The 25820-nt window shown below is 38.1% G+C and overlaps 1 protein-coding gene across 2 annotated transcripts in view; it reads right to left on the bottom strand.

Moving 5' to 3' along the window:
• The window catches only part of ABCC4 (ATP binding cassette subfamily C member 4 (PEL blood group)), a 140557-nt gene that overhangs the window by 82363 nt on the left and 32374 nt on the right, over positions 1-25820 (bottom strand). For both annotated transcript variants that reach the window (XM_064408441.1, XM_064408440.1), the window contains exons 10-19: positions 23456-23545; positions 22915-23106; positions 21305-21399; positions 21113-21199; positions 14820-14916; positions 13465-13683; positions 11973-12113; positions 10567-10604; positions 10159-10259; positions 7076-7222 (exon numbers count right to left, since the gene is read on the bottom strand). In XM_064408441.1, the coding sequence (XP_064264511.1) occupies positions 7076-7222; positions 10159-10259; positions 10567-10604; positions 11973-12113; positions 13465-13683; positions 14820-14916; positions 21113-21199; positions 21305-21399; positions 22915-23106; positions 23456-23545 (1207 nt within the window). The remainder of the gene's footprint in view (positions 1-7075; positions 7223-10158; positions 10260-10566; positions 10605-11972; positions 12114-13464; positions 13684-14819; positions 14917-21112; positions 21200-21304; positions 21400-22914; positions 23107-23455; positions 23546-25820) is intronic.

Here is a 25820-nt window from a genome sequence, read left to right as displayed (position 1 = left end):
GGAAGACAGGGTGGAAGACAGCAAGCAATGCTGTATTCTACTATTTGTAAATACCTTTCAGTTTGTATTTTTTAAACCAAACACACTGAAGTCAAGTTTGATTCAATACTTCTGCTTCTGCTGTTATTTCTATTCTTCAGGCTTTACTCTGGATTGCCAAAACAGGCAGATTCACACACAACAGCCATTCTTTTCTACACTAAAATTTTAATTTTGGATCGAGAAGTGCCTTTTGTTTCCAAACACTCTACAAGATCACCACAGGCACAAACTAATCTTCACTTGTTGCATAATCTGCAAGATGCTGGCAATCTGAAAAAAAGGAAAAAAAGAAAGAAACCTCAACTAATTAATTCACCCAGATGCTGCAGTGCAGATTACCTAGGACCGTCTGGGAGAAAGAATTCTGTGCAGCATAAAGCAGAACAGTGCTAATGAAATGAGTTTGCACTGTGATAGTGTTTGTTTCATTTTAATTTCCAGCTACTCAAGATTAAACAAAAAAAACCCCAAAACACCCCATCAAAGCAGGCTAGTTTTTCTGGAAACACCACAGTGGTCCAACTGTGTCTGTGGTCCATAGGGGACAGCAGTGGAAGGTTATGGCACAGCCAAGAGTCAGATGTGCATGGCTGTCACCCAGAGTGGGGGATCCACACGTTCAAAGCTCACACTGAACCCGAGGGGGAGAAGAGCTGGACTGCCTTTCCTACATTCCATATACATGGTCTCACCACCTGGCTATTCATTATCCCTGCCCAGCTTTTCTCCAAAGTAATTTATTTTTGGAAATGCTTATGCCTTGTTCCAAGGCTGAATGAAGTGAGTTTTGGTAAGTTTTTCCTCATTTCCCAGAGAGGATCATTTCCCATCCAAAAGAGACATCCATGAACAGCAAGAGAGGATATTCTATCCATGTGGTACCTCCAGTTCCCACTATCCACAGCAGTCGTAGCAGCATTCCACAATTTATAAACAAATTAAAAATAGCAAAGAAAGGTACATATTTAAAATAGTTATTATCAAAACAAACAAAAATTTTCTCCATTTTGGATTATCTCTAAAAGCTTATTTGTAGCTATATCACCTCAGTTGGGCCCTCTTTTTAAGCCCCTTGCAGTTTTTCATCAATATTACAGCAGTCTCTCCCTCTGTTTTCAAGTGTCTCCAACCAACACTTAGTTCCCCATTGCCACAAATCTCCCCAAAACAGCATGCCAACTGTGCAAGACTAAAACAAAATTTTGTTTTTATTTTCCAGCTACACTTGCAGGAAAGGGATGTCTCTGAACAGCTTCTGTGCAGTCTTCTAAAGCCAGTATTTTTAATTAGGCTTCCCTGTCTTGCTCGACATTCCATGCCTCCTTTTTGCTCGGCTGAGGTGGGGCGAGAGCAGCTCTCTCTGTAGCTGCTTCAGTAAATGAAAACACTAGACTTTGCAGTATCTGGGCAGGTCAGCATACGGTCAGAAATGAGTTTCACAGCAGGCTGTTTTCCCCACCAGGGAATCTTAATGTGAAGAAGATCGAAAATCCCTATGAAGGGACGCGGAATCTTGTGCCAGGGAAGCAAGAGGCTGCGCTTGGAAGTGGCTGTCAGTGCAAGCTTCATCCTATTTCCCTATCAAATAATGTCTCATCCCCTCCTACAAACAGCTTTTCTGTAAAGCTTTTAATTTTATCTCCCATATTAGGCATAAATGGGGTGAGCTCTGACTCGGTGAACTGAAAATGTAATGGGCTTGTCTCATCGGTTTATGGCCAAGTTTCATTCAATTATTACTGCAGAAAAGAACAGGACAGAGTTGAACTGAGTTACGCTAATAGATAATGAATGTAAACATAACTCCAGAGTGCAATTTACTGACTTTACAGACTACTTCTATAGCAATCAGCTTCGTACGGCTCTTGACAGAATCATAATGGTGATAAAACACATGGAAGCACAAGACTATTTAAACTCTTAACAAAGCCATGATAATACTAACAGTAAATGAGCAACTCCCATAAAATATCATTTAATAATCACGCCCTGATAAGATTTAAAGTACATATCGCCATTGTTATATGAAAAAAACATTAAAGGGTTTTTTCTTTAACACATGTAGCAACCTAACAGGTTTTAATTACCACACCTACTTCAGTGACGAGCTGTTCCACTCAAACACCCAAACATAATATTTACAATGTTGTGTGGTTGTTAAGGATCTTGATGATTGATGGAACCCATTGTGCTGCCATCTTAATAACAACAAATGCAAGTGATTACCAATACGGAAGAGAGAATCTGTGTTTTTATTTTACAACAAAAGGCTGTCCTATAGGGACTTCTTTTTCAACGTAAACTAACAAACCTGTGCACATGTGAATGCCCTTTAGAGCTTGGCACAGAGAGTCAAAAACAAAGCCTTTACTGCTTTAAGGACAATGTATTTTTTTGTATTAGCTTAAGAGAACATGAAAGCTGTCAAAAGAGCTGCTACAGTTTTTCACAACCCTGCAGAATTCATCTTGACCACAAGGATATATCTGAAAACTGCATCAGAAAGATAGGACAGATCTCGTTTCCAAAAAAAAAAAAAGAAAAAAAGAAAGCAATTGAGTCATTGAGTCAAAGAGGAATACAATACATTTCCTGGCATTACTACTGAATATTTATATCACTGACGAATGAGACTACAAACGAAGTATCTTAACATGAAGCTCTGCCTTGTTAACTGCATGATATGCCAAAACACCACCTACTGTAAATCACACCGTTTAAGACCAGTATTTCTTGTTTAAACATGCTACTTGTTCAGCAGATTCACTTGTGTGAACAAGCATACATTAATGTACACTAACTAGAGCAGTTTCACTATCCATCTGATAAAGTATAATTTAACAACCTCATTATCAGCATTGTAATTTTCAGACTGCTGAAATATCATATTCGTTGCAAATATTATATGGTTGAAACACTGTAACAACATTGCCCATTTGACACTTCTGTCAGATAAAATGCAGATAGTCGTTTGTGCATTGATGAACATGCTTTTAATCCTATAAAGAAACTTTCTCTGTCAAATTATAAGCATTTCAGCAGTTGACTTATGAACACCATAATTAAAATCCTTATGCCTTAAAGAAAAACAAACTTCATTATAACAACTGCTTTCTTTCACATTTTAATCTTTTTATATTTGGAGTTTGCTTTCATGTGCTGCTATTAGCTATCAGTTCAGTGTGTCATTTCTGGCTGCCAAAACCAAAAAAGAGTATTTCTCTCTATAACCTGTCAAATCTCAAAGTCTAGATAAGTACCCAAATGGATCAATATTTATTCAATGCTTCCACAAAGCATTTGTGGGTGAAGAAAAAATCTGTTAATTTAACAGGTCAAGGACAAACATCATACAATTCAGTGCCTCTCATTTCTAAGAAGGCCAGAAATGCTGCAAAGTCTGCCAAAATATTTCTTTTCCTCCTGTAATTCAGAACCAAGAGTTTGGGGAGATACAATTTGGGGGGAAAAAAAAAGCTGTACTTCTGTAGTGATTCTGGTTCAATTTAAATTTCAGGCAGATTCTCTAGAAGGGGAAGAGATTTCTATTTTAGCTGAACAAATTAATGTATATCATCCATTCCTTCTTACCCATCAGCAGAGCAGCAGCAGATTTCAGCTTCCTAAATTCAATGCAATTCAAAATTACACAGAATTTACACTAGAACCACCATAAGTGAAAATTATGCAGTTACACATTAAAATCACTTCTCTAATCTCTGTCCATAAATCCCAGAAAGGAACAATTCATTTACAAGATTGAATCAAATCCTGAAGCCTGTCAAAAGTAGGATCATCTGAACTATTCACTAAGAAACTAATTTCAAAAGAGGCAAGTCCCAAATCAAGTCTTTGCTGCTGAAGTCCAGGTTCCTTTCACATAGCTTTATAACCAATCTGTTTTGAAATGTTACAAACATCTTGAAAAAGAAATTAAAAGGAATAATGGCTGAAGAAGGTCTCCCTGATGGGAGCCTTCTGACTCTAGAGGGTTATCTGAATTTTTTGCCACTATTTCCAAAATGAAAAAAGTTCCTGAACTCAGCACTACATGAAGCTGAAAAGCTTATTGTGTAAAAGATCAGGAGAAAATACTATTCTTGCAGATAATTAAGACAACTGAATGGAACCACAGTACTATTGCTCAGCGGAGAAGCTGAAAATTCAGTCTTCAAATATCATCTCTAAAAACACAACAGATGAAATTTGTTATCCTTCTAAGAAGCCTCTGTAATACTCGACTGGGATAAAACAGATCATGCTGCCCTCTTGTGCTAGACATGCAGAGAAATCAACCCCTTTTTATTCCTGCAAGTGACATGTGAAGAGCAATATATAAAGCTTTCACTATGAAATAGAAAACCCCCACATCTTCCTACTTTACAGATACTCTGACATTCATGTCATTCTCTTACTGAGATATGGGTAGAAGAGCAAAGGAAGTTTCCAGAGAGCCAAATTCTACACTCAAAAAAAGACCACATTTATGAACAAATGCAGACAAGTCAGATGTAATGAAACCCAAAATACTAAACACTTCAACTAACCATCAAGCTTTCACAACAGCTGTGTAAGTGATGCAGTAGATAGCTGCTGCTAGATTTGAATTTCAGTCATAAATAAATGGCAATTTTTTCTGCATGCTGGGTAAGACAATGCTCTTTGGTCACTTAGAACTACCAGCTCAGTAGGGTTAGGCTAAACACTTAAGAAGGAAAGAGAGGGACAGTCATTTATTAATAAGGTTCTTCCAGCGCAAAATATGCAGTAATGTTTAATTCTTTTTAGACCTATACTGAATTGAAAGGTGAAATCTGTGTACAAATATTTTTTTGGCTGGAAAGGGAGACGGGAGAGGGGTCCTTTTATTCCTTTTCTCTCTCTCTGCTATGCAATCCAGGTTCCAAAAATACATTGACATTCTTCTATCATCTGGATAAAATGCTAGTTACTATTCCCCTTACAACCTACTCCTCCCTATATATATTGCTAATGCAATCTGTAAAGAGAGGTCTTGGGCTTATGCCTAAACTGATTCACAAAGCACAGTTTTTTTAGAAATAAGTCATCTCATTTATTCACCAAGACTGATTGGATCTACACTGTTGGGAGCTGACAGACATGTCATGATTCACCAAGCATTTCCATTTCCTAATGTCGACTCCCTGATGCTCCTCGTTACTCTGCTTCCCCAATAAGAACTACCAAGAGCTTGGGATGTCTGTTTATTTAAGTTACCTTACTCAACTCCGGAACACAGATCACCATGTGTTAAAAATACTAGCCGTGGCATTTTTTAATTACTGATTATTTTTTGATAAATGAAACAGCAAAATTCAGTTCAGCAACTGCTTCTGCAGTTCTTAGCGACCTCACACTAATACTGAGAACATGCTGGATGCTTAAGTGACAGATCTGACATTGCAATACTAGCTTTGCTAATATGCGATATGATAACTAATAGTTTGGCTTAGCTATCACAATCACAGGCTAGAAAAAAGCACATTTAATAACTTAAATTTCTTTTTAGTATGTCTTTCATAGGCATATTTAAAAAAAGGCAGGGAAAAAAATCCCACCTCAGTGCAAGAAACAGCATGTGAAGTTCTAAAAGATAAATAAACAGTAAAAAAAACCCATGTAAATCAGACAATGAAATACAGATATTACAAACATATTTCAGAACTACTAAATGCTGCAATTCTGAAAGAGAACATTGTCTCATGTGTCATCTTTTTTCTTCCCTTTTTTACTTCTTCAAAGAATGCATAGATCAGAACAGCAGAACTTTTGCATGCCACCCTGACCAAAAGAAAGATGAAGAGAAAGAAATATATGCATCCTGAAGTTAATCCTCTATTATAAAATATCTGTTGATTAACAGAAACACACATCTAGGTCACAACAGTGTGTGAATACCAGCGACAGGCAGATTTAAAGAATGTCAGTTTTACAATGCACTGCTAATTAGAGCTTCACAGTGTTACAAATCAAACTGGTGTTACTCTGCATTGTTGCTGATGTTTTCTCTCTAGTTCTCAGTTTGTTATTATGAGCCACATTTATGGGCATTCTTACAAGATCACTATGTATTCCCTCAAAAATGAAGTTACTGCGTTTGCTCATTGTGCACACACACACGAGAGAGAAGAGGAAAACCCCTGACACATCAGCACTAGGACTTCTTCTCATGCACGTGCTCTCACTAGCACCCATTTCCTGAGCTTGCCTTCTAAACCTTTGCAGTGGCCTTGAATTTGCATTTCCACACACTCACAGTATAAGCAGGCCATGTAACACAGCCCTAACTTTCTGCTGTTGTAGGGGCGTTCTTTAAGATTAAATTGTACACATTTCATTCATCATATTATGGGCGTGAACCTTTTCTCCACATAAGTATCTATTTCCTGGAAATATGACTACTTTCTCTGAAACAATAAAGCCATCCCTATAGATCCTTAAAATTAAATGTCTCCTGGTGCTATGAAAACAAGTCCATTTTTTTCCAAGGGAGTGAAGACCATCAGGTTTCTGGCTCTCATGTAAAAGAGAAACCTTTGGCTAGTCAATCAGTGCCACCCACTTTCCCACTCTCTTCACTCTGCTCCAGCTTCTCTCTCCTTTCTCCTGAAAAACAGAAGGATCTGGATCACAGTTTTACAAAACCAATTCATGCACATTCAGCACACAGGAGACTCCCTGTAAAACTGCACTGGAACAACAGTGCAAATGCAGGTCCAGGTACAACACCAAAGCTACAGCTAATTCATTGTTCTGTAAGCTGCATTTAAAAACAGTAAGATGAACCATCAATAAGCAGTCTGAGTTTGAAACTGAAAAGAACTACACTGTAAAATTTGAAGTGTTTAAGTAAAAATTTAGATTTAGAAAGTCTAAGTAATAGAAGCAAAAGATCCCAACAAAAGTGCAAAAATATAATCAAATTGTAATTGTCCAAAAATGGTACAATTTGTGCAATCAAGGAGATACATTAAATATTGAGGGGTTTGGGTGGTTTTTACAATAAACTTACCTATAGGATTTCTGTCAAAAAACAACACAGGGGCTTTCAAAATGGATTGAAACATTTTGTTGTGCAAATTCTGACCAGAATTGACAAGAACTTGAAACACCAGAAGACTTCTTAATATGCCAAATAGTGTTGTAGCCACTGTTAAACCTGAAAACAAACAAACAAACAAAAAAAATCCCAAAACGTGAATAGAGCCTCCAAAAAGACATGGATTTTTCAGAAGAAAAAGAAATTAAAAATAAAATTGCACTAAAACCAAATTTTCTGGATTCTGCATATAGCAAGAATCCAAACTTAAGCCTAGGGGCACTCACACTGAGTGCAAAACACAGATACATTTGTCACTAGCTTCAGTTACTATCACAGAATCAATTTAATCCATTTCTCTTTTTCTGTTTGAAAGAACTGGTACTTCATAGAAATGTAGGAAATGTCTGTTAACCCATGAGATAAATGTGTATTGAAACTTTCTGCATAACAGCGTTACTAAAAAATTCATTTCGCAGTGCCATGTGTAATTGTGGCTTGCACAGGTCACTGTGAAGATTCAACACTTGCCAGCAGGTATTAAACAAGTAATATATACATGGCTATTTAGACACAACCTTGAGTTACTCCCAATCAGCCCAAACCATTCATCCCATTCTACTGCTTGTAAAACACACCAAATCATTTAAATTATGTGTCTTTCAGACTATGTAAGATGCACTTCTTATGCTACGTGAAGAAACAGTCCTTCTAGGGAACTGGTGGGCAGACTCTCTGTTTCTCTTTTGGACACAACTCTGCTTACAAGACAAGGGTGCTACAGGGCAAAAAACTGAAATAAATAATGAGATTGCTGTTGCTCTGTTTGCTGTGCATAATCTCCAATGTGGCTGCTCAAATTCCCTGTCAATAAGAGTGAACAGTGAAGGTCTAAACCTTACATTTAGCAGAGCTTTCAGACTCCACGAGTTCTGCTTCAGGAAATCAGCACAGCTACCTCAGGTCTTGAGGACATGCTGAAGTTAGACTCCAACTATCAGCAGAAAACCTTGCCTATTCTCAGGGCAGGTTAAATTCATACACAATTCAGGAACAGCAATAGTAACAGTGGGAAAGAGGGAGGTTTTAAATTATGTGACATGGTTAAGCTATCTCACCCTGCTTCCTTCTGTATCCTCCCAGGGAGTAAATAAAGGTATCATCACTATTTCATTTGGCTTCTTGCAGTTTATTGCTCACATTTTGTGCTGTTTTTAAGAAAAAAGATGGTGGCTGGGATGAGAGGTTTTTTGCCTTGTCCCAGCTGCTGTATTCCAGGCCAGGTAGGAGAAGACAAGTTTCCCAAGAATACCTGCACATACCCAAACAGGAAAGCTGGGTCATGCAAAAACGGAGCAGGAGAGGCACAGCCCATTCCTAACAGCAGTCTATGGGAGCGACAGAGGAGAGGGACAACACGCTGGAAACCCCATATTTTCTGTACAGCTGTACTCAGGCCTGGAAGCAGCTGGAACGACCTCCCGGAACAAAACACCTGAACTGACCTGATGGCTCAGGAGAAGGAGAAACAAGACATGCTTCCAAGTCCTTCTCTTGCTCTGTCTCTTTGCTTTCCCTGTTCATGAGCTCAGAACCTCAGTATGAGAGAGACAAGGGCTCTTTGCATGCTTGCCTTATAGAAGAGGTGTGGAATTGGTACCTCAGTTCTGGCCAGCAGTGTTCCCTATATACAGCAATTTTACTCTTAAAAATCTTTGTTTCACAGAAGCAACAAGGACTAAGAAGGAACTACTACAGTGGGTTTGTTTTTTCAAACATTGAGAATCAGAAATAAAAATGACAAATTGTTTTATGCTGTTTAAGAGATTATACAAAAAGGTAAGTTGGATTATGACGTATTTCACGTAAAATGTACTACCTTTTTATAACTTTGTCAACTTCAGTTTTGTGTAGGTAAGTCAACACTGTCTGTTCAACCATTGCAAATATCTCACTAAGTCATCTAACGTTTCAATATAAAGGTAGCTTTTGTTGTTCTGCTATCTAGAGCAAAATATTCCTTAATGGATAAAATTTTCACTAATGCTTTAGGCTATCTGGTCAGAGAAAGTGAAATTTGCCATATTTAATCATACTGTGCACTCCACTGGAACTCTTCATGAAGTAAGACATTACACAGAGAAAATAAGAGCCAAGTTCATCTGGCTCCTAAATTGTTGCTTTCCAGGCCAAACACAATGTTTTCTGTCAGCCACTTAGATCAGGATTCCAGAAAACAAACTAAACAAAAAATCCTGCACCTATTCTCTCAGCCATGGAGATGTTTCTGAATACATTCAATGCATATTCTTCTGGCATTCCACCTGTTTTCTCACACCAATCATTTACATCTCCATGAAGAAATTACCATGCCATACAAAACCGTACATCACTAGGAGTGTTAAATAGCAGAATCTGAGAGCGTGCACATGATTCTTCTGTGGCAATTTTTACTACATCTCAGAGCAGTTTTTCAAGATGTTTGGATGCCTGAATGCAAGGATCAACGCCCTTTTCTGAATATTCAGAAGCATAATGCTACCTATTGAAATATATTGAAATGTTTTTTAACAACCTGCTTTGCATACCGATCTAGGATGCCTTTTAAAAGCTTGTTCTTTTGCTATGGCACTTCCCAAGAAATGTAGCCATGCCAAGTTTTAGAACAGCACAGAACAAAGATCCATTCCTAATCCCTCTTGCCATCCATATAATGACTGAAGATTTAGCTCAATGACTTATTAATATATAGACAATAACCACAACGTTAATGTGACTGACTTTTCAGATAGTCAATTCCTGATTTATTTCCCAAAATCCAGTCAAAGCAATGAAAGATTCTGCATTCAACCTATTTCTTCTGTTTAGATTTATTTTATTTATTGCAATCTATTTAATCAGAAAGCAAGACTCAGGCTTCTAATCTGTTAAGACATTGCTCAGTTACTGCTTGAAATCACATTTCCCCACGTATTGCTTTGCACCTCTCAAAAATCTCTCTCAGATAATAAATAGTTCTTAGCCAGACACACACACACACGTGCATGTGCAATTACCTGCATAAATTCCCAAATAGAAGTTAAGGTCTAGATGATCAGCCTTATTTGTTCCATTATTTCCATTTGTTGTGAGATTCAACTTTTCTTGATGATTTGCCCTGTGGAAATGCACACAGAAGATAACCATCATCAAATAAGTGCATTGAGCTGTTTCCAGATTCAACTCCTTAGTTGAAATCTTTCGTTCAAAAGACCTCATGTATCGATGCTGTCATGCATCACAACATGAATAGATGCAATTACAGTCTACACTTAGCATGTTTTAAATTTTTCCCCCACCAAAAAGAAGTGGAAATCAGAGGAAGATCTGAACTATCTAGAACAGATTCCATTTATTTTCAACTAAACAAACAGCACTTGACTGAAAAGGCAGAAACAACCAGCCACTTATTATCACCAACTTACCAGTAAGAAAGCCACCAGTCCTGGAGCACATAGGCCACCTTAAGCAAAAGAAGCAAATACAAGAATCATCTCACAAAATTAAAAATAAAATTAGAAAATTAAATTTCCTTGCTATTCTTTCAAGCTCTCTGGGAAAACATCACATATTCAGAAAAGTATGCCATCCAGTCTTTCAAGACCAGCAGCAATTTGCCAAGCACATTAGAAGGTGCTCTACAAAGAAAGAAGTTACCTTAAATTACCTTACATGTTAGCAAACTAAAGGAAAGCAATACACTTTAGCAAACAAAATATAGTAGCTCTTCCTAATGTATGTTAATTGAACATTAAAGAACCCATTTTCTCAGTTCCTAAATTTGCTACAAGAGATATTCCAAAATGCTTTTTGATTAACAAACTTTCTGATGTTACTGGTCCAGAAATTTGTGTTTACAGGAGATAATTACCAGAAACAGGGTTGAAGGAGGATGAGAGAGGAGAGGGAGGGAAAAACTACTTCTGCCACCTTCCTTCCATGACAAAAGGTGACTACAAACATGTAACTGGGTTATTATCTCAAAATACACTTCTGTTCATGTCAATTTGAAGTTGTGGGCAGTCTACTAGAGGGATCTGATCTTGCTTAGCTATCTTTCCAACAGACTCAATTCAAGGACAAGCAAGATGTAAGATGTTAAAATATATAGACTATATTTTTAGAGCCAAGAAAAATAATTTCCATGAAATTAATTTGAGCTTTCTCAGCAAGAAACAGAGAAAACGGCAATAAGAAATCCTCACTCCACTTCCTCAGTTCACCACTGCTTCCAGTAAGTTTGTAAATAACTTTCCTTTTATAAAAAGTCTTTTACATACCTGCTACAGTCTGCATCACACAAAATACTTGCCTATGCTCTTCCTCACTTTCTCATTCTGCTAAACAGTGACCCTCCTTCTAAAATTTCACATAACCTGCACTAACCAACAGGTGAGCTGTTCTCTGAACACTTCTGTCAGGCTCTGTCCTCCCACACCCAGTACATCTCTTTACCCTCCTCAACTGGAAACATTCTGACTGTTTTGGTTTGTTAAATACCCTTTTTTAAACCTTGTGATTTTTTTTCTTTTTCTAAATAAAAGTATACTGGCTTATAATTTTTGTGTCATGTTATCAAAATAATTATTTTAGTGAAGTACTAAAATTGTTGAAATAAGGATCAGTGCAAGACCTCTTAATGCTGTACCAAAAATTCCATGCTGATACTTGGGTACACTACAAAATTATTAAAAAACACCCAAACATTTTAGATTAAACATTACAGCAACAAATATGCACTGTATTAAAAGAAAAAAAAAAAAAAAGAGGGCGGGGAAACCTCACAACCCCAAAATACATTCAATATTATTTGTGGCTTCCAACAACTTACCTGTGCCAAAATATTCAATAATATGAGTATAAAAATCACAAAGTAGTTTGCTCCTGCAGAGAAATACTTTCTGTAAACTTTAAAGTTTATTTTTCCCTCATGGCGACTCTCCTCCGGCACTGTAGCCAGTGCATTTTCTCCCTGAAAGAAAAAGTCCATAGAATAAACCCCATCAACCTTGTAGTTACAGATTTAGACTAAGCCACTTGAAAGTCATGGTTCAGAATTAGCAAACAATTAAACAAGAAGATAAAGTGATTAAGGATATAAAATCTTTAAATATTGAACTATAGCTATGACAAAAATAATTAGTCTCAGTGCACTAATACTGAAAAATCTACTCTGCAAAGCAACACTTCAAGGATTTTATTTGGCATTGCATCACCAAATATAACACAACTTCATATATAGCCAGAAATATTTACCCTGACCACTATCTGGGTTCTTCTTTTCCTATATACTACATTCACTCATTACAGCTCCAGAAATTAAGGCCTTTACTTGGGGAAGATTCTGTTTTCAGAATGCAAATGTGAGCAACCTTTCCTTCCCAGAAAAGCATTTAAATTAAACACTCTTCTACCAGTATGTACCATAATCAACCAACATATACCCAAGACTTACAAATTATCCATTTTTTTACAGTATATGCAGTATAAAAACTAGTGTCAGTTCAGAGGACATGTAACAGTTGATTTTGTTGCCACAGGACATGGCTGTACAAGAGCAGTGGAATCAAGAGACCTGACAGACGTGAAAAGACAAATCCAACCTACTCATCCACAGTAGGATTGATGCACTGTTTGATGTGAATGCAAACACACCACAGAAGGCAACCTCTGCTACAGAAAGTTTAGGGTTGCTTTTGCATTGGGCAGGCCAAGAGATAAGGAGGCACCTGGAAGTCACACCGGCACCACAGAAAGCCTTCTGTTTTCACCAACAAAAGGGCTGCAGAGAGCCAGGCAGCAGTGTCCCAGGATTACCCCCGCAGGGCCAGCTCAAGATCATGTGGGTATGTTTATGGGTATGTTGATGCCAACCATGCAAACACAGACTTTGCATAAAGCCACAGCTTCTACATGCACTTCCCAGAGCTCAAGGACTTCAGGGGAAGTGTTCATTTTGGTTCAACACTGCACAAACACAGTGAAGCCACCCAACACAGTGGGACTGGCCCTTTACAGCAGTGCTGTCAGGACAGGTTGAAAGAAGCACTGTGGAGGCTATGGACTCATACAAGGAATGCTCCCAGCCCTCAGGAGAGCTGATGCTGAGCTGCACAGACTGACTCTGCTGGGTCTGAGCAGCACCACGCTGAGTGTGAGCTGCCAGCCAAGCCAGCAGGTCCTCCACAGGCGAGCTCTCACCCGACAATGCAATTCAGTAATCCCTGAAATCCCAATGCAGCAGGGAAAGCCCATAAAGCCCATATCAAAGTTAAAAACCAGCCAGACAAGAATGGAGACACTTCTCTCCTCTGAGCACTCACAGGTGGTTGTTCCACAGCTCCATCTTTCTGTGAGTGGACGGACGAATCCTGGGACAAGACAGAGGACTCCGAGAAGGTTCGGTTCCGGGCAGACTTCAGGTTGGGGGTTCCTGGAACTGACAGCTGCTCTACCACCTCCTCATCTTTTTTCAAAAGGGAAGCAAAGTCGATGCCAGATCTCAGGAACTCTGCATAGGTACCTTTCCCCACCATTTTACCCTACAATCAATATAAACTTTTAGTACCTTCATTATATACTTTCCATAAAGGACAATTTTTCTTACCTGTCCTTGCTACCTCTGGGGTTCTGCAGTTGCTGGGCACACTTCCCACTGCAGTAACTGAGCTGAAGCCTCTATGAGCTCCTCACTCAGAGGAGCAGAAACAAGCTCTTTAAGCTCTGACCAGTCACCTTGTAGAAGCTAACAGGGCCAACAAATAAACAGGATGAGAACAGCCCCAGCTACAGCCAGGGGAGAATCACTTCCCTGGAGAAGCTGTGGGACATCCCAAGCCATGCAGCTTTAGGACAACCTGCTAAACCACATACTCAACCATCAGTCTTTTTATATTGCTCCATCCCAGGGGTAAACACCATCTCCATTTTCTGATCCTCACAGAACCTTACAAGGAGCAACACTGACCATGTCCACGTTTCTTTCAGCTCAACCACAAATTCATTTCTCAAGAACTACTGAAACTTTTAAAGCAATCTGAATGGAAAGAAAAAGAGGGACCGTGCCCTTTTTTGCACCATTGTGATGTATCAAAAGTAATTTCAAATTTTTCACTACCTAGCCTAAAAAAAAAAAAAAAACAGAAAAAAAGCCCCAACTGCAGTTCTTGCATTTCCCCTCTGCCTCTCAGCATCTGGTACAATGAAGATGGGAAGGAACCAGCTGTACTGAAGGCATGCTCATTCTCAAAGGCATCTGAGACTATTTCTCAGCCTTAATTTAAAAATTGATTTGTTGCAAAATTAACACAGTTCTTAATTCACACAGAAGTGTAAGAAACAAGAACAATAGCAAAACATTAACACAGTCTCGGACTATATTAAATTTGAAGAAAGGGAAGGCTATAACTTTTATTTCAAAACCAGACAGTGTTTGAAGAAATAAGTATTATTAATGCAAGATTATTTTCATGCATGATAAAATTCAGAAACAGATTTTTCAGGGAAGATATTCCAAGAAAAATCAACTTATTAATAACTGTAAAACTGAAAAACCATATGTAGTCATAAGTAGATGGAAAATATATTTACAAACTAACAATTAAAAGCTGATTTTTTTCCCATTCTTATATTAAGAAGGATAATAAAAAAGTGTAAGTATAGACACTAAATCACTTACATCCTTTAAAATTAGAATCTGATTTGCAGCACGTAGATATTGCAACTGGTGAGTGACCAAAACAGAAATCTTCTGATTTAAGGCCTGACAAATACATCTGCAAAGAGATTGAAAGATTAATTAAAATTAAATGTCCTAAAAGATTTTATTTATTTCTGGAAAACCTCTTCTATTCAATTACTCATTTTTTAAAATAAGAAGATGACCATGCTTACTATATTTACAAAAACTATACAAAACCTTAACAAACATATTCCTTATTTAACTTCTTAAGTTTTTAAGGTATGGAAAAGAAATATAATTATTTCTGGTCTGAAAAAAAAAAAAGAGGAGGCAATAAGACATTTCATTAAAGCTGTCTTAAACATTCTTGTCACAAATGTACATATCATAAACTAGATTGCAAAGACAGTATTTAAAAAAAGTTATACTAAAGGAAAGAGAAAGAAGGGCAAGATACTGTGGAAAATTAAGGAGAAATACAGCCAGTAAAAGTAATTTCCATGAGAGAAGCTTTCAGACCAGCCGTAACACTGAGCCACAGAAATTTCTGGAGAATTAAACAGTATTACTGATTTAAGAAAAAAAACCCCCAAAACATTCCAAAATAGTCCATGTTTATTTTTCCAACTGGTTCACTAAGGCTTAGTTTCATCATCCATGTACTTTTAGAAGTACTGCTCTGTATAACTGAAGAACAACAGCCAGGTGAAAAGCCCAATTCTAAGTGAATCACGATCTGACAGCGTGTCCCTTTCTCACTGATGGTACAGAGAACCCAGGGAAAGCCTTCTCAGCAGGGCAGGTAACTGGTCCAAGAGTTCAGACATCTGCTGGGGCCAGCCCAGCACTGCCACAACCTTTTTCCCTGCCTTTTACAACCCAGATAGCTCACCTTCCCTGGGACTGTCTGCTACTCTTAAGAGGCAGATTTTGTTAGACTGTGAAGCACACTTCAGGCATGGCAACAGGACAAACTGCTGCACAAACTGCAGTCATCACTGTCACATTTATTACATGCACAAGCACACGCACAAGTGTGCACACAGTCACACGAGATCCAGACAGAGGACACCCAAATGTTCTTCAGCCTTTCTTGAGTACAGAAAAAAGTGAGATGAAGGGACTGTGAAAGTTGCATCCTCTTCCCCAACTAGGAATCAATTTAAACGTAAAAATGTTCCTGGCAGAAGTTAAATGGGTTCTTCTCCATGTTTAAGCTAAACAGAAATTTCAACACCCTTGAAAATGTATTCCAGGGACAAGCTACCCTTGCCATTATAATTTTTTTTCTCTGAAGTTCAAGTCCTTTGGTGCAATTTCAATCCATTACATCCCCAAGGGCCCCTAGACCAGTTCATTCCTGTGTACAAGGTCCCTCCATACTTGAAGTCCTTCTCCTCCAGACATGAAAGAAAAACAAATAAAAGTAATAAAGAAGTCTCCCAAATAGACTTTTCTTTTAAGTTGCAGATAGCTTTCTTTTTTGCCTCCCTGCCCTGAACACCTGAATGTTCCTGACCACCTACACTGGAGTATGAAGCTGGTCTATACATTTTTTGAAGGGCACAAAATTGAACATTATTTCAGCTGAGACTTATATGTGCAAAACTTAACAGGAGTATTATTTTACTTATACTGCCACACAGTACTAGTCATAAATCCCAGAGTGCCATTTCCTTACGAAGACCCTGACATTACTGATTCATAACTGGGTTTGTCATCTACAACACTCTACACCTCCTTTTCCATTAACCACCACACTACTGATCCCTGCTCATTGTACCTTCAATGACTCAACACTTTGCACTTTTCCCTGCTGCATGCACCTACTAATTCACGTCCCATAGACAAAACTTCACAAACATCTGTTTCCAGAACTGCCTTTAGCATTGCCTGGTTTTCCATCACCTAAAAATGTACCATCAATGACCTTCATACATCATCAGAAATACCAGAATCAGAACAGACCACTCTAGAAAACTACACCCTTCTGACTGAACAGAAATAAGCAAAGAGTATTTCAAGTTAACAAACTTAAGTAACAGGATACTATAATCCATTTGAAAAACCCACTACACTTTGACAGCAAACTACTACACAATTAAAAAATAATTAGCTTGAGCTTTCATAGTGCAGACCGTGAAGCAGGAGACACTGAGAAAGGGGCCTACAACAACACAGTGCTCTCCTACGCAAAGGCAGAGTCTCAGCACTTCATGCATACAAATCCTCATTTGCTCTTCCTTCCCTATCAGGTCTGCTTTTCTTTGAGACAAGTTTTTCTTCAATCTTTTTTAAGTTTTTATCTCCAAGAACCAGCTTTCTTTCACCTCTGCAAAATGTCTCTTCTTTAATGATTCCACTTTCCTCCTTACCATTCTTTCTCCCTCTCCTTTTTGGAACTTCACATGCAAGTTTAACTTTACTCTAGTTAATACTTATATTCATTTCAATGAAAATAACCACTGAAATGAAATTAAAGCACATGCAGAAGTGCTCACAGGCATAAACCCTTTGTTACATTAATTTACTTCCTATATTTGTTTTCCTCTCTCTTCCATTTAAATTTAAGCAGTTTAGGGAGAACAATCCCCCATTAGTTTTGCACATTTCAAAATTTACAAAATTTTTTTAAAAGTGTGCTATAAGTATGCTATGCTTGCCAGAGACAAAAAACCCACACACCTTACATATTCTACTCTGCTGTCTCTTTTTCTACTCTGCTGCTTCTGCTTCTATGCCTACCCTGATAATCATTTATCTCCATCTCATGACAAGTCCTGGTCACAAATAAATAAGACTGGTCCACAAAAACCACCGACCTTTCCAGGCACCAGGTAGCACTGGATGGCTGGAGAAAGTACACAGGGAGATGCTTCTTCTGGCATACATTTCCAGCTTCCAGAGTCCATATATTAGGAACTTTCTGAGCCAGAGATCCTGGTGTTTGTGAACTTTTTCTATGCTAATTCTGTCTGATACTAGGAATGATGTGTATACCACTCCCAACAATCATCACAACTTTAGGTCTTATTTTAAAAGATTCCTAAACTGTCCTGCAACTATGTCTACTCTTACAAGCACAGAGGAGAAAGAGAAAGAAATCAGGCTGATCATCAACTGAGACTGGCACACAGCTCCTGTCACTGGAAAAGACACACAGAAAGTAACAATACCTAGAGAAAGGCATGCCACAACAGACTGATGGAATACAAATCTCAGTCTTAAATACATGACTTTTGAGTCAATACCACTGGTGGGACACAATTTTATCTCTATCTAAAGGTGATCTGAAACCATATAATCTATAGCAATATATAGATAAAAAGGGAGAGTAGAAAATTCCTTGAGATCCAAGTGCAATTAATGATTTTCTTAGAAATCCTCATCTACTCCAAACTTCACCATACAAAGAAATGTGCTACTGGATCTCTGATGGCTGTGCCTTGTTTTGAAACTAGAGGTCTCAAAATATTGGATTTCTTAAAAGTGAATTAAAGCTATTTTAATTTAAATAAATATAAAACAAAAGCAGCTTTTCTATCCAAATACAAATACATAAAAAAACATATAACTTTACTGGCAACCCCCCCACCGGAAAACAGCTGAAGCATGCCTACTATTAACTATCAAGGACTCACAGGAAAAAAGGCAACAAATAACACAAAAATAGGAAATCTTCAGTTTATACCTTCCAAGGAATCTGACCAGGAAAGAGGAATTAATTGAAAAATTGCCTTTATCTACTCCATCATCCACAGAACAACTTGTCTGTATCAGGAAGAAATTCATAAGAGCTAAAGTCCTTCATTAATAATATCATGGTCTGTTTTCCCACTGGAGCTGTGCTACTTGCATTCTTTCTCATTTGAAAAGTATTTATATGTTTTAAACTACTTACTACAGTAGCCAAATAGAACATAGAAAAGCAGCAAACATAATGAACAGCCATCCACATGCCATAGCTTTGGGGAATTACTAGGACCATACCTATCTTTGTAAACACATAGACTAGACACTTGTAGAAAAAATAAACTTTAACATAAAATTGCAAGAAAAAAAAAGAGCGAGTGAACTGAACAATATCCACTTCAGATTCTCATTAAAAAATCCCCTGTTTCTTCCATCTCATCCATTGTTTTAAGCCTCGTGGTTTGGACTCCTGGGGGAGCAGCCTGCATGAAGTGGTGTTTTGGACATTCCTCAGCACCATCTTCTAAGAAATCATTCTTGCCCAAGAGCTCTCTGTCTTCTCCACATTTCTTGCACTACTCAGGAAGCACTAAAGTACATGCCTTGCCTTGTTTCTCAAAGCAACTTACTGAACATAATGCTCTCCCCACTACCCCCAGTACCTTTACAGATTCCATGAAGCACTCAGAAAACAACTTCTGTTTGTAAAAAACCTCCCCTAAAGTCTTGTGTAGGGAGGCATTGCTCGGTTTTCCTTCTTAGTACTACTCCACCCAGCCAATTTTCTAAAAAATGCTTTTATTCTACTTCTCTGGGTTTTGCTTAATCTGATCTGGAGTTGCAGAAAGAAAATGAAAGTACAGGAACAACCCCCGTTACTTGTCTGAGTTTCAAATTCTCTGAGATAACCTCCTTATTCCTCCTCATCCTCACATGCTTATCAGCAAAACACAGTGCAATGGCTTCTACCTCCTTTATGGTTTTGTACATGCAAATATCCACGCTTCCAGGTTTGCAGTAGAATGCAGATGCTGCCAGTGTCACAGCTCACATGAAAAGTAGAGTCAGCTGAAGAGGCAGCCTGACCCCCTTCACAAGGCACCAGGTACTTTCTCGTCTCCCTCTTCATGGAGAGACCTTAAGACATCAGGGAGAGACAGGTTAACAGCTCAGGTGGGTGCACTTTCAGAACTCAGGCACTGATACAGTCAGATGCTAGAATTGCAGAAAGATCTTGTGCAGAAACAGAAAAGCAGGAGCTGAAGCCTAGAAAGCTTCAACAGGCATTAAAGGAATTTGATAGTGCAAAAGAACCACAGAGGTGACGAACTCCATCTATCAGTCATGGCAGCTGAAAAATCAACATATAGCCCGTGCATCATAAAACTCTTACTCCATACTAGCCTACAGAAACAAACAATACCCTTTTGAAAACATCAGTAAAATAAAGCAAAATGTTAAAGGGGTTTCAGAGGGTCGAGATTTGAAACTGCAAACATCAACAGGATGTACAACTTTCAAATTTAGATACTAAAAGCTTCCTTGCATGGGGAAAAAAGAACATTCATTCCACTGCTACTCAGTGCAACTTCTATGACCATTTCTGCAATATTTCTTCAAGTTTTTATGATTATCTAGGGGAGGACAGGAGAGAACAATAGTAAAACCAAATTAATTCATGTATTTGGAGCATGGAATTCAAAGGATGCAAGTATGTTAAACAAAACACATTTACTGAAGGCCTCAACCAAAGACCACTGAATTTCCTCAACACAAGCTTTTCCTTCTAGTAAATTCCAGATTATGCCTTTTAACATAGAGAGTTGCAAGCAGTGAAGAAGTAAGGACAAAACACTGGCTAGGACTAACCAAATTATTCTGATACTCACATATGTACCTTAAATTAGACAGTTTCAGAGGGTGCAGAAGAAGAAACTCACTGAAAAGGGAACCTGACTTTTAATGAACACTCTCCTGTTTCTTTGGAAATGGGGGAAGGTCCAGTATCCCTCTCTTACACAGTAAATGTGTACATTCTCTTTCCTTCTATTTCTGCTCTCTGCTGTCTACTCTGCAGGCTATATGCCCTGTTTCACCTACCCAAGAGAAATTTCAAGAATCAAAATTAAAAATTATTCAACAGTCTAAGACAGTTCTGTCCTCTCCTTTAGCCAGTTGAATTAAGTGCTTATTACTAGCAAATAAAGTTGTAGCAAACTAAGAAGAGATTTAAAATCCCACCCCATTTTATTCTTCATTCAGTACTAATATTCATAAACCCCATTATTCACAAACCCCAATACTCATGTATGAAACTCGATATTTCCCAAAGAAAATGGCACATATTTCCTTAAGAATATTTATCATATCTTCAAAACAGGGCTTTCAAAAATAAAGAACAAAGTCAACCAAAAATAGAGGGGAAGAAAATACCCTGTATCCTCCAATTACATAAAATAGGGGAAAAACAAATCAGAAAGTGAATGTACAAAGTTTTGTGAAGAAATCCATCTCCTCAGAAATGCCTTCTCAGGTTTTTTGATAAGGAATTACAATATAACAGTTGCATTTTATATTAAAATAAAGCACTAACATACTTTTCAAACAAATGTCTTCCAACTTCAGCATCTACTGCACTCAGTGGATCATCCAAAAGATAGATGTCTGCATCTTGATATACGGCTCTAAAAGGTTTAAAGAAATGTCAGTATCACAAAGTCTTACATTAGTTTACTTTAGTCACTGGAATCTGTTAATTTATAAATTTTAGAAACAGCAAAACCACTAGCCTGGCCAGATTTACACGGGCCTTCTGTCCCCCACTCAGAGTAGCTCCACGATCTCCTATTACTGTTAGGTCACCATTGGCCAGTAATTCCAAGTCCTGCAAACGTGAAAGAACAGATAAAAATATTTTTTAAATAATTTTAACTTCAAAGACTGACAAAGCTGTTTCAACGTAACATTTCTTATTTGAAAAGTATTAACATAACACATTAAAATATAAGGTTTCATACTAAATGTAATATCTGCAGTTACTTTATGACTCTATACTTTCAGCAAAAGGTAATTGAGAAAGCAGAAAAAATAGATGAGATCCTAAAGTTCACTTTTTCTGCAGCTGTGCCAGAGGAAAGTGCATTACTATCCTTAGTCTTGCAATGAATATTTATTGGTGATTCAAAAAATCAAATAAAATACTAAAAAGTGTAACAGTAAATTTACTAGTTTTTATTTGAAAAAAATTAGCTGTCACAAAAAATAAAAATTGCACTAGTTATTATCGGTAAATTATCTTGTCAACATCCTTAAAAACCGCATTGTTTTTATTCTTACTGCAATGTATTCAGGAAAAATATCTACAACATTCATCACACAGATTTGGCTAATTTGGGACTTCAGGACTGTGGATAAGACAACAAAATTACAGCGTTCCATGTCATATTATCGTATTTCCTATTCAGGAAATACAGAAGTTTTACATTAAGGTACAAAACATATTCTTCACAGCTTTTTTAAGACACATACATTTGCAAGAAAACTATGAAAGCAAATCTACCATCAATATGAAGTGGGGATTTTTTAAATGCTGTTTGCTGTCTTTTAAAGTCATTAAAGCCTTAAGTTTAGACAACAGCATGACTGAATATCAGCAGGAGACACTAAAACTCTATCTGCCAAGTGCAAAAATCTCGCAAAAAACGTTCACTACAGTAACCATCTGCTTTTCACCTGTGTCGCTGCTGACAGAAATATCATAACATGCTGCACAAAACCTTTTTAGCTGCCAAGCAAAATGTCTGTTTCTTGACAAATCTGGCTTAATCCTCTTCTATATCTCATGTCAAAACTCCTTTGCACACAAACCTTTCAAATATATTTTTTCATAAAACTACTTGGGTTCAGCAAGTTCTCCAGTACATAGCCCTAAGGTTCTTTTGATAGCTGTTTGCAATGCATAATATACAGGAAACACAACATTTATTTCAAAGGAAAGCATAAAGGATATTTATGAAACCAAAGTCACAAAGCGTGTTAGCTTGATCATTTGTTTTCTGCCTCTTACTGCATTTGCACACACCCCTACCATAATATGCATGAAAAGGGCTAAAATGCAATTATGAAAAAAAATAATAGGGAACAGCTTTTCCCAAATTTGTCAGTGTTTCACACATGCTATACCTCCCCCTAGTGTAAGTTTTGGGAATTAGAAGAGGATGCCTTACACAAGGATAGCAAAAAATAATTACACATTTCTGATGAGCAACGGGAGTTATTTCACATGCTCCTTATAACAATCGATTCCATATATTGTACATTGCAGCCTGTACCACAGGCCTGAAAGAACACTAAAATAAAAATAACAATGGAAAGAAAATACGCAAAGAGAAAGCCTTACCTTTTTAAGAGCACAGACTTTTAAAACATTTTCGTATTTTTCTTTCTCATATTCCTTGTCAAACAGTATATTACTTCTTACAGTGCCAGAAAACACCCAAGGCTGCTGTGAAACATAGGCAATTCTTCCAGTAACATTTATTGAACCCTTGTCTTTAGGCAGCTCACCAAGCACAGCACTTAAGAGCGAAGACTGGAAAAGATTAAAAAAAAATTAAGTAAAAATTAAAAGTTTGGTTGCATTAAAGACATCACAGAGACTGGGCAGTGTTTACTACCACAATGGCCTATTTCACCTTGTGTCTCAAACTACTGCTAACAGTAGAAAAGCACTAGTACCCTTTTCATGCAGTCATGAAGCAACACAGAAAACACTGTTAAGCTCCACATCACCTCCTCACCACCCAGAAGGACACTGGCCTATCTTGAATGCCAGTATCCTGATGCAGAATGTGTGTATTTTCTGTATATTTTCAGGTTTCTAGTTTTCACATTTGATAGACTCAAAAGCCTCATGAAATGGTGTAAATATTAAGACTTACTTTTCCAGCTCCTACAGGACCAATCACAGCCAGTAACTCCCCTCGTCTGACAGTACATGAAATCTGTTGAAGTGTTGGAGTTTCTAAACTCTGGGGATTTGAGAAAAAGTCAGGATTTCTCAGTAATGAAATATCAAACATCAAAATTAGTATTTAGAAACAGAAAACAATGTGCATACATCATTATAAACTACTGGTCCATATGCCCACCATATTTTCAGGCATATGATTTTTGACTCTTCAGCAATTCACAAACACTTTTGAAAGACTCTCATCCTTCACCATGAACATGCAACACAGCTAAAACAGCATTCGAGGAATAAAGAGGCCAAAGGCAGCAGAAGCAGGGCTTCCACACAGCCCACATACGTGGGTGGCAGCCTCAGGAACACGAGCTCTGTGCTGGCCACCACACCGGCACTCCCAGCCCCAGCACAACACACTCAGCAACTGAGCACACAGACAAATGGAGAGCTGAGGCTCTCAGAGCCTCAGGAAAGCCAGGGCTGTGTTTGCTCTAGTCCAGGCTCTATCCGAAGTAAAACCATATAAATGCCATTTGATTTTACACAACCATCTTGCATACTGGATATTCATTTGTACTACCCTAGGAGTGTCTGTTTAATATACATACTTTCTAGTATGCCTATCCTTTACGATATGGATGAGCTCATTTCCCAATATATGTTGCACCTCTCCTATCAAGGTTTCAAAAATGCCTACTTGTGGAAAGAAAGGATGCTCAGGTCTTTAACAGCTATGCTAAACAGCAATTTCTAAGGACCTGGTGCAGGTCCCTCTCATTAAAGCAAAACGGCTTTGTAACATAATCTGCCTTCACTGGCATCTTTGCCCACACTAGGCATGACTGACACTAAAATGCAAACAGTAAAATATATGCATTAAAAAAAACCCCAAAAGTACTTTGATTAAAGGACTAAACAAAAACCCAGCCTTAATCTCCAAAAACAGAAGAGCAAGGTTAAGAATACCTTAACATTTCCAGTCACCTTTTGAAGTTCAAGGGGCTGAAAAGGCCACCATCATAACTCCACACAAAAGATGACACAAGAAAAAAACATTCAGGGATTGCGAAGGAGGAAGCCTGCAATTCATTTGCAATTATTTAGGAAAAAACAGAAATCCAGTATCCGTCCACATCTATGATGGCTGGGATAGCACACATGTGCCAGGAGAAAGCCCTGGCAGGCAGCCCTGCTGCCAGAGCTCTGGGACACACTGTAGGGCTCGCAGAAGTGCTCAGGCTGCCAGAAGCTGAACTCGGGCTCCTTGTGCAGCTCTGCTGAACCACTTTTGCTGCCACTGTACATTTCCACAAGGTGGCACCAACGGGATTTTTTTCTTTTCCTCTGCACAGCCCCACCGCCCCCACAAGCAGCACCTGACCTCGCAGCTGATTCTTCTGCCCAGAGTACACAGCTCAGGGGCTCGCCCAAGTGCTAAGGTCAGGAGAACTCTACAAATTCATGACTGCCAAAGATTTTCTTTTTTTAACACAGAGTTTGTAGGAATAGAAAATATCTCTTCCTAAATCAATGTCTACATAGAAAAAATAAATAAGCTTTCAGACACACAGGCCCTTCTTCAGACCTCTTGAGGTTGTGCTTCTGTATTTACAGAAGTACAAAGACATTTCCGCCCACATCAAAAACTTCAAAAAATATAATGTAAGAGGCAAAAAACATTACAGAAAGATTTTTTAAAAGTTTCTAAACTATTACTGCCATACTATACATTAAAGTAGTACTGGAAGTTATCATAGAGCCTACACAAAAGTAGTAATTCAAGCAAACAGCACAGCCACACACACCTAAGAAACATGATATTTTTCAAAAATAGCATTCCTTATAATTAAAGACAATTTGTCCTGAATTCACCACACCTATTTTTAGGCATTAAACTGAGGCACTTAAATTAGAGCACGGACTAATACTGCAGCTAAGTGCACCTGACAGTTCATTATCAGAAACGTCCCAGCTCTCCTGTGCCCCTAACTTTCCTCCTTCTGCCTAACCTTGCAGGCGTTGTTTATGGGACTCAGCTATCAGAAAACTGATCTCATTAAAAGTGATTCATTCTCTATTGCTTTATCCCTCCAAGCTGCTTCACCACAAGGTCATACAAACCAGCATTAACAACCAGCATAAGGGAGGCAACAGACAGAAAATGCAAGGACAAGAGGACACAGGAATGACCCCTTCAGGGGAGCAACTCCTTAGGTGAGCTTGGGCAGACCTTACACATCCTACATACAAGAAAATGAAATAGTTCTGCCCACCTAAGGAAACACAGAGATCATATATTGCATAAAAGTACCATACTACTTAGGCTTCTCATGTAAGGA

The sequence above is a fragment of the Passer domesticus genome, chromosome 2, assembly GCF_036417665.1.
Source record: "Passer domesticus isolate bPasDom1 chromosome 2, bPasDom1.hap1, whole genome shotgun sequence".
Lineage (NCBI taxonomy): Eukaryota > Metazoa > Chordata > Aves > Passeriformes > Passeridae > Passer > Passer domesticus.
Note: the sequence above shows the minus strand (reverse complement) of the source record. Positions and strands in the feature narration are given on the sequence as shown.